Consider the following 15,774-nt stretch of genomic DNA (forward strand, 5'->3'; position numbering starts at 1 on the left):
TGAGGTTCGTTTATTTAAAGTTCAAATCACTGCTTAAAAAATAGGGCAATAAATGCAAAAACTGTAAACTATTATGCACATATTCTTATATGATAGAAATCTATAAAGGTGTTGCTTATGTGCCTAAGAGTAGAGCTGCCACCGTGCACTACTGGCTAAACCCTCTGCAGTCTGACCCTGTAAAGCTAAAAACCAAACATTTAATTTAGGCTTCAAGTATAAGTATCAGGCAACAATTCTTTTGGCCCACGCTCTTTAATACTCATAATAAATACTTCATTTAATTGTACAAGGAGGAAAAGACACCTGAGCTGAAATATATACACTCTATCTACAAACATGCATAAGCGCGCGGTACAGGGCTCGAATGGAACTAGTGTTCGCCACCAGTACCTCTCAACTTCATCTGTACTCTGGTGCCACTGCCACTGCTCTGGCGACCCTGGCGCGGATGTGAACCTTTGACTGCTGTGCAAAGGCATGGTGGGCTATCCAGGCCTGCTGGTTTTCATTCAAGCACCCACACTTGAAGAAATACTAATGCTTTTGTAATTCCTCACGGTGCTTGAGTGTGGGAGTAACACCTTTTAAATCCGTCCTTTTAGTCCCAATCAGCAGAATGGTAGCACGTTACCACAGATCAGTAGTGGAACAAAAGGGATGGGGTGATGTACACATAGTAGATGCATGCAGGTTTTAAGAGGATATTCATGGCCATTCCTGAGTGTGGTTAGGGGTCATGACCCATGAAAGGTGAGGCCTCGAAGGAGTCATGGACGCTCACCACACTCAACAACGGTAGTAAATATTTTACACTCAGCAGACCTACGTGTATGGTTTATGCCATGCTATTTTTCCATGTGTTGAAGGTAAAGCACCATCTATGGAGACTCGGGGGTTCAATGCATGCAGTGGGATAGCATGCCTTTGTGTGTAAGCCTCATTTGCGTTTTCTTCTGTCAGATGGTTCTAGAATGGAATCAGTGAGACACTAAGCAGTTTTCCTCACGTCAGTCACACTGTTATGGGAAGAATGAAGAATGTGACCTCCAAACTGTGGTGATAAACGAGCAAAAGTGTGTTTTACTACTCTTATTATAAATATCGTGTTATACATTTCCACATTTACTTTCACGGTATTAAAAAAAAACAAAAAAATACACGTGAATTATCAACTGAGAAGCGTGCTTGTCACTTACTTGAGTGTACATTTATTGTAATCTTTGTTTTAAGCTGTCCCCACACATTTCTGTACATTGTGTCACAATACATTGTTAAATGCTGACTGAGAACAGATAAGCACCAGGTCAGCACTTTCACCTCCAGGCCAGACAGACAACAACGCTTTCCAGTCCCTGCACACATTGTTTGATGGGAGGCCAGCAGAGTTCTGCACTGGCGGAGAGCAAAGGGCGCTTTGGATCTGCTCGCGACCCCGGAGCATTGGGGACCAAGGGGCGCTGCCCCATTCATTTAATGAGCCATTGGCAGCCCTAGGTGCAGAATGTATGGCATGCAATTCTGTCTTGCTTGTACACTCTACCAATGCATTAACAGCATCTCCAGCCTTTGGAACCAGAGTGAGCTACAAAGGTTTTGGAAATCCTCAACAAAACATTCAACATCACTATTCACATTAGCAGTGGCTGGTGGTTATTTGCCTCAAGTAAGATGGCTTCCAAGAATGCACTCCATCTTTTACAGGACAGCTGTAGGATGACACCATACTGTCAGCAGCGCACCGTTATCAATGCGAGTTATTTCACCTGAAACATTAGTACACATGGACATTGTCAACCAGACACTGCTCCGTCACCAAATGAAGCACACTGATTGGTGGAGGAGTTTGAGCAGCGTTATATACACATTTAGATGCTAGAAGAATTAGAACATTTCTTTAAAAATAAATGAATTCAGACGTAGCCTCCTGGTCCTCCTTTCACTGAGCAGGGTCCAATATCCGATTCAGTTGACCCTTGCGAGGCGGGCGTCTGTGTTAAGTAAGTTCAGCATGGTCGTCACTAGCTCGGGAAGGTCGTACTCGTGTTTCCAGCCCCAGTCTTTGCGCGCATTGCTGTCATCAAAATCCATTGGCCAGCTGTCAGCTAGGAGGAACACAGAAGGGAGTCAGCAGGCAGTAGTACTTTCATACAATATCGCCCCTCGCTGGAAGGCACTTAGGGCTCCCTGGAAAAGACCATTCTCACGTTATCCCATGTAATGGGCGTCAGCTAGCATACTGGGGAGCAGGACACACTTCCAAGGAAGCCCGGTTCCCACAATACCCCTCAACGAAGTTGTAAGATAAGGGAACTGTATCATCATTTAGGGACGCAGAGTACTCCCGGGAGGGACGGGGGGACGGACGGACTCCTCACAATATCACTCAGAGGACACAGTAAAGGGAGGCACAGATTACTTCCTGGGACAGCCCATCACTATGACAGCCCTTGTAACAGTGCAAACCCACGGCCAGGTCCAACCTGGCCGCGTGCGTCATGCAGTCCCAGTCAGCAGACTTCACTCTTCTTTACATCAGCTCGGTGTAGCCTACAAAGGAGGCAGAACGCATAGATGGTGATGGCAAATAGAGGATCCGGTTGTCCTCCATCTTGGAAATGGGAGAGGGGGGGGGGGGGTTCTACTTAGTCTGCAGCATAAACCTGGTTGCAACATTACCTTGTCCAGAGAGGTCTGTTCGGGGTGGGCGACTCCCATTGTCACTCTGAGGACTATACATATTTTTTGATGTATGCTGCAGCAAAGAGAGGCTTCTATTCTTGGTTAGGTTCACTCTCTTCCTTACCAGGAAATCACTAGTTAGAAGTGTCATGCGTTCATTGTGCAGTTAGCATAGTTTACAAGTATCCATCTAGAAGGCAGGGGCACAACAGGCAGAACAAACATTACCTCTGCTTGACCAATAGAAGGGGAGCAGGCCCCTCCCAAGTGTCTAAAACTGAAGAGCCATGCAAGGGAAAACATTCACAGGTGCTGTAGACACCCCTCATCAAGGATCTTCAACAGTGGCATAATCACGGTATTTGACCATAGACCTTCCTACCCCACCGCTGCTCCAGGAGGCAGAGTATAAATATGGAGGGCAATGCGCCTCCATCAAGTAAGCGATATGGCGCGGATTAGTTTAATAATAATTTCACAAACTACCGTGGTCTATATACTTTTAAACTAGGTAATTTACATTTATTACAGGCCACCCTTTTAAAGCAGCACAATTAATACATTACACTTCGAACTGGGCACGCTCGTGCACTAGTGATTTCCTCAGAAGGCTGAGTGTGAACCTAGCCAAGAATAGAAGCCTTTCTTTGCTGCAGCATACATCTAAAGATATGTATACTCCTCAGAGTGTGACACTAGGAGTCCCCCACCCCGAACAGACCACGAGTCACAGGGCCTCTCTGGGCTAGGCAACGTAGCAACCAGAATCGGAAATGTGCAGGTTTATTCTCACGTGGGTTAAGTCACAGTGTGTAGTGCCACATTTGTACTCCCGTTTTTAAACTTTTAAAAACGCTCGCAGTCCTTAGTTGCAGTCTTTACATTAATATATCTGTCTACCCTATTGCCAGTTCCTTTTACTCTGACGCCAGAAAAAGTTACCTTATGACTTGCCAAAGATAGGTAGGTCCTCTTTACATTAAATAAAATAAGGATTCGTATATGAGCCCTGACAAATGCCCGAGACTGTGCTAGGCTATCTATGGGCAGAAACAAGTTGACACCTCAGAGGTACATAAGGGTCAACATACACCAGAAACATTCTCTGAATATATATATATATATATATATATATATATATACACACACACACACAGGTACTACCTATTACAGGATCTTTTGTGGTTTACTCTGAGGTATTTTTAACATAAATTAACTGGATCATAGGTATTTCTCCAAAGAAAAAAATCTAAGAATTCCTCAAGATAGTGCCACTTGAGGCCTAACCTACCCTGGTAGTACCATCTCACCAGGGTGGGATGAGGTGGCCTATGATGAAGCAGGTCACATTACATGAGTAAGGTCACCTCATCCAGTTCTTGGAATTGCCAGGATTTACACTAGGAAAAAGGTAGACAGAATCTAAAAGGGTGCCCTCCATACAGGTTACCACTAGGCCTGGGCAGAGTTCCGCTACTTTTCCTAAAGAAAATAGTCTAAAATAAAATGTGCATTCAGTGTGTATATTGTGGGACAGAAACGTCAGACATGTTGTGTCAAGGTACATCACTGCACCACATATGCTTGGGTTCAGTAAACTGTGGCAGAGATGTTACGCTAGGTAAGATTCTGGATTACGGTATAAATTAGCCTGTGTTGCAGGTAGTAGCGATCAAAGTACAGCGGCAAGGCAGATCTTTCTAAGAGGATGAAGCGTGTGTTACCCACCACAATTTTGCTAGGAGCGCTAGAGTTGCCTTGGTAACAAAAGGAAAGCCTGATGAGGAAACATTGAGCAAATTTGTAAAAGTGTGGCATGCTATGCCAGTGCTACCAATATTGTTATAGTAAGCTTATGTGGTACAAAATATAGACTTTCCTCCTGAGAAAGTGTCCAAAGATAAGAACAAAGTTGACAGGAAGAATAAAAGTCAACTTCATTGTTCAAGTTTTTGAACGTGCAATAAATGTGATTTTTCAACAGACGAATTGACACGAATGTAACTGTAGACTGCATTTAAACTTCCTGTGCCATCACATTTTGTCTGGCTCGAAGGTCCAAAAACGAGAACTAAGTTGCAGACCTTCTTGCTTAATAAACACCAGTGTTTCAGACACAAGTGGAACTATTCAATGTGCCAAGGGAAGGTGTTAAAAAAGTTGGCGTAATTCTAATTGAGAAATCTTTACCTACCATGTTGAAAAATGGAATATAACATTAGCAGATAGCGAGGCGACAACTTAGATATTGCAACACCAATGCATAAAGATCTGCAAGTCTGTGTTGCATAGGGAGACATGGGGCTGTGGTGGGGGGTGAGAGGGGTGTAAGACTCTGGTGAACTCTGCATCTTTAACAGATAGACTTCCGGTTGCAACCACCTTGGACCTGCTTTGTCTGTTAGATTTTTTTTCAACTCTCCTACCTTGTCCCAACCAGTATCCTCCCCCTCCAGGGATTCCCTCATACCTTTACTTGTCTAGCACTCAAGACCTTCTCTTCCTTTCCCAAAGCAAGGACTGTACCCTGTCCACTCTGCCCCTCACCCATTGGGGATTACCATCCTTTTGCTAGGCCGTAAGAGTGAGTGTTTCCCCATCTCTCCTACTAGCTGTTTTACTCATTAGGGTTGCAAGGCAGCACAGTGAAAAAGACCCAGTTTGTCTTATCTGCAAGGTTAACACCAGAGAACACTTTAAAAAAAATTCTTAAGTTTGCAAAAAATGTGAGTTATGGACCTAACACCGCTTATCATTTTTGATGAATAAGGGGACAGTAATACTTGCCGAAAGTTTTGGTAATGGTGTATAACTATTGCCTTCAATCGCAGCCAAGCTACTTTTAAGTTACACTAGATGGCACAATTTCTGGCAGAGCTAAACATATTAGACTAAACTGAACCCCATAGCAAGTTCTCAAAGCATACTCAAATGCACATGGAGGAACTCTTTGGTCCTTGTGCAGAGAACTGTTGCAAATGATCATCTAAAGCCAAGGCAATCTTGAAGGTAGAGGCAGCAGGTCATGCAGTTGAAACTCACCAATGCCTTGTCTGACAGGATCAACGCTGTACGACACTTTGAGTTCGGGCATGTGTTTCCGAACCTCTTCAGCCAGCTGTTCAGGGGTAAAGCTCATGGCATTAATGTTATAAGTCCTCATACTTAAAGCTTCTGCAGGGGCCTCTAAAACCTCCAGAGTAGCTCTCAAGCAGTCATCAATGTACATCATTGGTAGACGCGTGTCTGGCTTCAGGTTACAGTCAAACTTTCCCGTCTTCATTGCATCATGGAATATCTGCACTGCATAATCTGTAAGGGACAAGAGAAAAAGTTATTCTATTTGACATTTTTTTAACATACTGCTTTTTATTGGCCCTACTGCAAATTCTAGCAGCTCACAACTAGCACAGAGGGAGATGTAGAAATTTGCCATAACAGATTGGACAAATGAGAAATATGGAATCAGAACTCAAGTCGCCGTGATCCACAGTAGAAGTAAGCCAACCACCACCCTCTCCTAAACCCAAATTAGGAAACAGTATTCTTTTACATCCAGTCTAGGTTGCAGCAATACCATACGTTCTGTGGACTGGACAATGCTTCAACTTCCTGCACTGTCATCTGGAGTGGTAATGGTGTTACATACTGTATTTTAGACCAGACCTTCTGCCACAGTAAAAAAAAAAAAAAACGTAAGTACATGCCATTCTAGTAGAAAAGGAAGTGCTTACTTTTATTAGATGGATTGTTTTAACTCATTGTAAAACAAGAGTACTAGAGCAGGGGCCTATTCCTCCAGACAGAATATCCAAGCAAGGTCCGGAAGCACCAGATCCCCCAAGATAGGCCTCAGTGTTATCCACGCAAGGTAACTGGAAATTAAATGACTCAATTGAACTCATTTACATAATCACCACTTCTCTACAACACCAGGTATGAATCCAGTCCTCCTCAGCAACCATAGCTTAAGGGTAGCTTAAGGGTTCCCATTTTCCAAGCTGTGGCATCTGCCACAGCCTGCTGCAGAGCTGATCTAACACTGTTAATACCAGTCGTAATCAGTGGCAGCTGGTGACATTCGAAAGTGGTGAGGCATAAACGCTGGGCATGACTTATATAGCGCACGATGTGAACAAGTTCAATGGACAAACCTGCGATCCAGGGTGAGTCCCTCTCCCGAGAAAGAAATGAAAAAAGATTGACAAACGTTGCATTTTAAAGCAAATGAATGTAGCGATAAAGCAAGGCTTATAAAGCAGTGGTAACGTATATCTTGAAATATTAAACACAATAAAGACTGCCCCAGTTCCTGCATTAATATGTTCAGTTACTGTAATGTGTAAATTGTACAGCATGACAACTTTAGCCCTTTAAAATGCATGCTTTCCCAGTGTCTTGCACTGCATGCAGCATTAACTTTGAAAAAATATTCTCCAACCAGACTTCTAGAAGCACCCACCGCTACTGGCTGCAACCAGTCATTTAGAAATGTGTGCAGACAGGTCTTTAAGTGGGATGAAAAAAGTGGGTGCCTTCTATAAAGGAACATGTCAAATACATTTCTGTGATTCCCATAGTGTGCCACCTAACCAGTACTTTGGTTTCTCTCTGAGATGTAATTGTATCCAGATTAATGACGACAACTGACACACCTAAAGCCTGTCAAGATGACTGGCTTTGACAATGGGTGTTAGTTGTTTAAGATAAATGAGGAATAATGATTTATTATAATTAACATTGGAAATGTTTCAATTCTGAAACTGGGAATTAAAAAGCATTGAGGCCTTTGAAAGGAGTGCTGGCCTTCAGTTATGTCTGCTGTATGTTAGATATATATCCTCTTTTTCTCTGCCTATCTTGTCCATTCTCACATCCGCAGCCACCTCTTACAGCATCTTCTTTTCACTCTTCCCCAAACGCACTTCCTCGCCCCAAACATGCACTGCACTCCTTAAAAAAATAAATATTGAAGGCACTTTAATTTCTCTTACTTTGGCCTTGCAAATATTTTGACATCTGTGTACTCCATCACACACATATCCACAGAATTTCTGTTGCAAATGGAATACATAAACATTGTTTTGTGTACTCTGTAGAGAGGCCAACCCACTGACAGGTACTTTGTTTGGCTTCTGTCAATCAAAGCCCCTCTTAAACACCTGGCAGGCTCAAGCCTTAAAGTATGCACTGAGTAAGATACAGATAAACATCATAAAATAGCTTACTATTGGGGAATGCAAGATTAAGCAAAGTAAATGTTATAACTTGCTGGTATTATTCCTCCTTTTTTGACCACTTGGTATTCCCCCCCCCTCTTACCTCACGTTTGGGTCCGCCCTTCACCTAGAGGGCACAGTAGAATGTTGAGATGTGGTGCTGTGGAGAGTAGGGAACTGACGATCAATAAACTTCTCTTCCCACAACACTTTGTGTGTATTTACAGATCGGCGACGATTTTTCAGCGTCAGTCCCCGCCCCAGGTCTTCAAGTTTCACCTGCTTTGACGCTCTTCCATCTCTTTCCCTCAACGTTCTGACTTTAGTACCCATCACCTCGAGGGTTTCCACTTCTCTTTGCCGGTCTCTTCCTATATCGTGGCAGTGTCGGAGGAGAGTCTGCGCCTAACTTCGTCCCAGCTCTTCGTATGGTGTCCCGCTCTGGCGCATGTGCATCTGCAGGGGTGGTCCGTGGCAGTGTCTCTTCAAGCGCCTGTGCAGGACTTCACTGCAGTTTATCGAGAGCAGCAGGCGCGCAACACCCATTGGGCTCACCGGGCTTCAGCCCCCCCCGTCATGTGTGTCAGCCCGGCTGAGACAGCCTCGCGGGCTGGCGTCCGTCAAATTGCAGCCGCACCTGAGTACTTCACGGGTCTTTAAAAGACCATTTACACGTTAATTAGGCTTTTGTTGCGTTTTCGCCCCTTCTTACAGCCACTCTGCCTATGGCTGGAAGACTTAGCCCCCCCCCGAAATCTTTTTCAGCCCCCCCCGAAATTTGGCTCTAGTTGCCCGCCTGGAGAGCAGTGTCCTGTTTCGGCACCTGTGGGCTTGGCTGCATACGGGGAAGAACGTTCCTGGCACCAGCGTTTGCTTTGTGATCTTCACCTTCTCCTGGGTGTCGCGAGGCGCTCCCTCAGCGATCCTTCCTGTCAACGGTGTTCTGGCAGTCTTCATTTCCCGCTAAGAAGATTCCGGAGAAGTTACAACGCTACCATATCTTTGATGAGGCTGCTCCTTGTTTAAGTTCCCAAGTACTTTAGGTGCCTGCGCTTCGCACTTCACCAACACGAAGGTTTTGTGAGGTGATTTGGGGATATTGGGGTTTTCCTCCGTGGCTTTCCAAGCGCCAGTGATATTTTTTTTCTTCTTCTGCGCCCCTGTGCTCAAACTTTTTTTTTGTTGCTCTGTTCAGGTGTTCATGTTAAAGGATTGTTTCAGCACTCCTCATCTTTCCTTTTCGTCTCATTATGATTTCCTTCAATCAGTCCAGAGGCAATCTGCTTGCGTTTCATCTCCACAGAGGTGAACTTATAGATTGGGGCGACAGGCACAGCTTGCCCGCAGTTTCCAAGTAACAATCCTCAAGACTAGCTCCGTTTTCACAGAGGTGCACTTACAGATTCATGCTGACAGGCACAGCTTGCCTGCAGTTTCCAAGCAATTCTTCAAGACTTCTTCATTTTAAATTCATCTTATATCTTTCCACACAGTATCATTAACTGTCTAATTCATTACAGTAATTAGCATTTTTCATCGTGTGCAAATTGTTGGAGTGTTCATCATCCTTTTGTATGTGCATTACATTCTTCTAATTCTTGCATTTTTCCTGGTACATTATTTTACAAATATGTCTGTTGTGAATAGGAGTCAACCTCCTCCATTTTTGATCGACGATGGGGAACCTGATATTCCTTGGGACAGGTGGGTTAAAATGTTACACTCTTATTTAATTGCTATTGGTGGGGAGAAGTTCTCTTCAGTAAGAAAAGCAACATAACCCCCATGCACATTTTGGGTACACAACGAGAAAATTGAGGATCTCACAGGTGAAGGGGATGACGATGTTTTCACCACTACTTGAAGGAAATTGGGGTCTCATTTCAAAGATAAAATTAATGTGGTTTTAGAAAGACAAGTTTTTTTAAAAGGGGCCAAGGAAAAAATGAGAAAGTAACATCGTATATTGCAGCTTTGAGAGGTCTTTCAGCTACTTGTGATTTTGGTGCACTTACGGATTCCCTTATTAGGGATCAATTAGTTCACTGCACCAATGACCACAAAGTGCAAGAGAGGCTTCTAACCCAAAATCCTGATTTGGATGAAGCTATAAGTATAGAGCATAAGGCCTACTGTGTTAAAGAGATGAAAACCAGTAAAGATTTTTCCCATGATGAAAAACAAGTAAATGAGATTGTGGAGGATGTTTTAAAGGTAACTGAAATTCACACCTCAAACAAATCTAAAGTTAAGAAAGACATTTTCAAAGGTTATCGTTGCGGCAATTGTAATCATCTTGCCAATTTTCCCAGGTTCCCAGCAAGTGCAATAAAATTGGCTGCTTTTCCAAAATGTGTAATTCCAAAGAGGCAAAGAGTGAAGTACATTATGAACATGTTTCTGTCTCTAGGGACAATAAGTTTATATTTCAAGTGAGTGACCAAGAGTTGGAAGAAAAAAATAATTATCCTGTACGTGAGATACTTTTAGATGGTAAGAAAATTAATGTGCATGCTGACTCTTGTTCTCCGTACACTCTAGTAGATGGAGAAACGTTTAACTTGTTGTTCCATAACTGTACTTACACACTTGAGAAACCAGATGTACACCCTGGGGGATACAATAAGGAACCCATACCACTAAGAGGTATGGTGAAAATGCGCATCACGTTCAAGGATAGAAATACATATGGCAAGGTGTATATTAATGAGAAGGGAAGCAACCTACTGGGGTGGAAACACCAAAAGGATTTGGGTATCACCCTTGACCCTAACAACAAAGAACAAGTTTTACTTGTAGACAGATCCTTAACAGGTGGGGGTATATGTGAGGAATTCCCAGAATGCTTTTCTGACCAGGTAGGAGTATTAAAAAACCATGAACACAAGATAACACTGAAAAATGATGCTGTTCCTGTCGCACACAAAACCAGATCCGTGCCTTTGCGAGAACCTCTTAAAAAAAGAACTTGAGACTGGTGAAACAAGGTATTATACAGGTTGTTGAAAGCTCGGAATGGGTGGCCCCCATTGTGATCACGTAAAAAAAAAAAAAAAAACACAGCCAAGACATTCGCATGTGTGTAGACCTTAGAAGTTTGAATTCTAGCATATGGGTGGACAGGTTCCCACTCCCCAAAAATCAATGAAATGTTATCAGTCATAAAGGGAGCTACATTTTTCGGTGTTCAATCTTACATCGGTATATTATCAAGTACCATTACACCTCGATTCTCAATCACTGACCGCGTTCACCACACCGTTTGGCACATATAAATTTCTGAGATTGCCATTTGGGTTGGCTTCTGCCTCATCCGCCTTTCAAAGAATAATGCAACACATTTTGGCGGACATAGATAAATCCTTATGCTTTCAGGACGATATTCTTATCTATGGGTCTAGTGAAATGGAACAGGATTCCAATTTGAGAAAGGTGTGCAACAAACTAAGAGAGGCAGGTCTTCCCATAAACAAAGGCAAGTGCAAGATTGGGGTAGCCTCAGTAGATTTCCTTGGACACACTCTCTAGTGAAGGGATTAAACCTAAAACGGACTTGATAGAGGCTGTTGTAAAAGCTCCCATATCAATGAACAAAGGAAATCAAATCATTCCTAGGCTTAGCAGAGTACATGTCTAAGTTTATTAAAAACTTCTCAGAATTAGTACAACCCATAAGAGACCTGTTGAAAAAGGACGTCTGGTTACCTATTCATGACCAAGCATTTTCTAATATTAAAAGAACGATAGTGTCGGCTCCCTGCATAGGTAGTTTTGATAGCACAAAAGACACCATCTTAACCACGGACGCCAGTAACAGAGGCATTGGTGCCACACACAGTTTCAAAATGTCAGGAAAAAAAATATAATAGCCTTCGCCTCAATAACGCTAAAGGAGGCAGAAATCAATTACGCTACTATTGAGAAATAAGCCCTTTCGTGTTTTAGGGCCACCAATCACTTTAAATATTTTCTGTGGGGTCTACCGTTCAAATTAAAGACAGATCACAAACCGTTAGTTGCCTTGTTTTCATCAAAAGACATTGAAAAGACCACATCAAGAATTGTTAAATGGTTGGTTTCTTTACAAAATTACAATTACACAATAGAGTATGTGCCTGGTAATAAAAATCAGGTTGCGGATTCTCTCGCCTCCCCATTGACATGCCTAATGAAGGTAACGTAGAGGACTTGAGGTACTTCAGGTTTCCATTCCCGCAATTCTTGAAGAGGAGTGGAACATCTTATAAAGAAGATTCCACACTTAATGCCGCAAGTGAATAAATCAAGAAGTGTTGGCACAGTAAGTGTGGAAATCTTCCCAATGAGTTCCAGCCTTATTGGAATGTGAGAGAAGAATGATCCATTGTGGGTTCTAATATTTATAAGGCTGAGAAAATTATACCTCCTGGGGTCCTCAGGAAACGCATTTGTGATTTAGCTCACGAAGACCATTTGGGGAGGAGTCTGACTAAAACTAAACTACGCTCAGGATACTGGTTTCCTGGCATGGACACCCATATTGAAGAACTAGTCAAGGGATGTCATGCATGTGGTATAAGTGACAAAACTAAACGCACAACAAGAACACCTCTTGTACAAGTTCCCATCAAGGCATGGGAAAAATTGGCCTTAGATATCATAAGGCCATTACAAGTAACAGGACTGCAAGAAAGATTTATTCTGGTTTTAGTTGATTATTTCTCCAAATGGATTACCCTTAAGTTTGTCAACAAAGCGGACACCAAGGCCATTAAAATCTTTCTGACACATTTGCCTGTGAAGGTATTCCACATACTCTCATTACTGATAATGGGTTTCAGTTTGTCTCGGAAGAGATGAGAGTTTTTGGTTCGCTTAGCCATAAAACACGTTTCTACCCCGTTGTATTGTCCACGTGCAAATGGGTTGGTAGAACGCTGCAACAGAATGATAAAAGATGCATTCCCACAAACCCATAATCCAATCCATCAAAGACATGATTTGGTCGCACGCAATAACCCCAAACCGTGTAACAGGTTATTCCCCTTTTGAAAACCGGGATCAACACTTACGCCTAACTGGTTATTTGAGGAGAATACCTTTGTGTGCGATAAGCAAATTACTCAAGAGAGAATCCGGAGCCATCAGAATTACAAACAACAGTATGACATAAGATGGGGAACCAAGCCATGCGAGTGGAAAGTTGGCCAACAATCCTTGGTGCAGAAACCTGTCACTGGTGCTAGTAGGTACAACAAATTCTATGGTCCTGAAAAGATAAGTGATGTTGGTAAAAACGTTGTTACCATGGCAGGAAATGGAGCATGGACAGACTGGTTCCTTATTCTGAGCAAGCCACCAGTAACAAGCCAAGTAGTGTGTCAAGCGAATTGCCTGGAAGTATGGACTCTAGATGCAGTAACAGAACAATAAAGGTAACGGAATGGCAGAAAGACTTTGTATTGTATCTTTTATTTTCTGTTAGATTTCTAAGGAAAGGAAGATGTGTTATAACTTGCTGGTATTTTTCCTCCTTTTTTCCACTTGGTATTGCCCCGCTCTGTTACCTCACTTTTGGTTCCGCCCTTCACCTAGAGGGCGCAGTAGAATGTTGAGATGTGGTGCTGTGGAGAGCAGGGAACTGACGATCAATAAACTTCTCTTCCCACAACGCTTTGTATGGACTTACATTTTTACAGTAAATATGTTGAATAGGAGCGGCACTAAATAGCGGAAATGCATTCCTTTATCGTTTTTAACATTCATAGTTTGCAAATGAATCCATGTTTTTGGCATCAGTGTTAACTTAGTGGCATGAAGACAGAGCCAGTTTTAATGTCATACATCAGAACTGTTCACTGTAAGCACATATTAATCGCTGTGCTTGACTTGGATATTTGGATCAACTTCGCAAGCGAACAAGAACCCTGCTCGTCGTTTGGATCGTTTCAGGGGGAGGGGGGGGGGGGAGGGGGGGGGGGGGGGGAGGAATACAGTAGGTCCTCTTCTAACGGAGCTAGCAATCTGCAGCGAGGGCCTTGGGTATCACAGTATGGATAGTTAGCATGATGAGGGGTCTCAGCACAAAACAACATTAGCATGCAAACACTATTACCGAGAACAAGTCACCAGATCAGACTTACATCCACTCTCACGTATGACGAAAGGGCAGGATCTATGCCTTTCAATAATAGACATCTGAAGTCACGCTGGGATGAAATCTTCCACGCCAGAAACCGTTACGCTGATTGAGTCACTGGTCTACAGAGTGCATACACCCATAGACCAAAAGGGTAATAAAGGGCCTTAAATAGAAATCCCTGCATCCCACATTACAGTTCAGAAATTGGATTTACTGCCTTGTTCCGGCTCCTGCTTCAGAGTGAGGCAGGGCAGGCAGGCAGCACAGGCTTAAATACAATCAATGTATTTAGAGAAACGATCACATCTCTAAATAAAATATGTTTTTATGTAAATGTGCAGGAATTTCAGAGGGGCGCAGCCCTAATGGAGAACACCCCTGCTTGTAATAAAAAGGTGTGTGGGATGGTGTTGCATCCCACATGCCAGTAAAAGTCTATAAACCGTTTGCACTTTGTGTTTGTTTTCACAAAGCACCGCCGAGCCTGTTGTGATGGAGATAAAGCCTGTTCCCCTTTCATCGCGCAGTCTGGGCTCTATAGAGGCGTTTGAGACCTCTCGCTGGTTCTCACTGTTTGATCACGTTAGTGCACATCACACCTTTTCACGCCTTGAAGTTTGTGTTTTGTATCTCCAGCAAAGACGTGGTCTGCGTTATCGGCACACTATCACATGCTAGCACTGTGTTGTGAATTGCACGTTAACATGGGGATATTTAACCGTGATAGGCTGCGATGTGAAATGTTACCTTAGCTAACTCTGGTGATGTCTAACACACGTTCTTGTGAATATACCCCTAAGTGTTTACTACCTTTTAATCGATTAACAGCCAGTTACCAGAAGGAAAAGTTGGTCTTGCATAGTGGTTTCCAGAAGATGTCCCTTTCCCACAAGAGAGGTGGAGACAAATGCAAAGCCAGAATTTCACTCGCCTCAGCCATTCTTGCTCCACTCAAATCATGTCAGCGGATGACAGGCTGGGTGTGTCCAGAGTAGAAGTGCACACTTAAAGTACAAAAGTGGGCATGGGCACTACAGCCACCCTACACCTGAGTGCAATTAGGCCGGCCTTGGGTGAGTGGGGCCCAGGCCTCCAATATTGCGAGGGGCGCAGCAGCGAGCAGTCTGGTTCCATGTCATGCAAACAGCAGCTTGTTCATCCCACTTTATCTCAATTGGAACCAGTTAAAGATTTTGTAATCAACCCTTAAATGTACTTCAGCAGAATGGTTAGCACCCCATCAACCCCTGCCCTCCTCACACCTGTCACAATGCAGCAAACTCTCCCCTCCACAAACAAACTTTTTTTCGCCCAGGGCGGTATTCCGGCCAATCCGATTCAATGCAGCCGTGCCTATACACGGTCTCATTAGAGACTTGAACAAGCATTTACAATGCAATGGTCTCGGCATTGTTAAAATTAGAGCTATTGGCATTGCTCATGACATTTTTGTTTTTAAAACATTTAAAGAAACGGCATTGTTATTTACCCTGTTAATAGCTTAATCACTCTCAAATGCGAGACCTATTGCATTTGCACCCACACACAGAGCCACACACACAAATAGAGCCACCCGCACACACATTAAAAGGTGTTTATGATGGCGTGACAATCGTCTGCTCTAAATACACAAACACAACCGGTATAGCCATTCGCCGCAAAGCACGGATACACATTAGGGTTTTTATTATCTTTAATAAAGTTTTATTTTCTTACAGCCTCACAAGCACGCACAAGAAAGGCACACAAACT

The 15,774-nt window shown here is 43.2% G+C and overlaps 1 protein-coding gene across 1 annotated transcript in view; it reads right to left on the reverse strand.

Moving 5' to 3' along the window:
- Positions 1 to 236: 236 nt before the first annotated feature.
- Positions 237 to 15,774, reverse strand: part of LOC146816569 (L-threonine 3-dehydrogenase, mitochondrial-like) — a 35,822-nt gene continuing 20,284 nt past the window's right edge. Inside the window, exons 8-9 of the mRNA XM_085610426.1 lie at positions 5,725 to 5,994; positions 237 to 2,105 (exon numbers count right to left, since the gene is read on the reverse strand). Of these exons, the coding sequence (XP_085466552.1) occupies positions 1,966 to 2,105; positions 5,725 to 5,994 (410 nt within the window). The 3' untranslated portion in view covers positions 237 to 1,965. The remainder of the gene's footprint in view (positions 2,106 to 5,724; positions 5,995 to 15,774) is intronic.

Source organism: Triturus cristatus, chromosome 6 (genome assembly GCF_964204655.1).
Source record: "Triturus cristatus chromosome 6, aTriCri1.1, whole genome shotgun sequence".
Taxonomy (NCBI): Eukaryota; Metazoa; Chordata; class Amphibia; order Caudata; family Salamandridae; genus Triturus; species Triturus cristatus.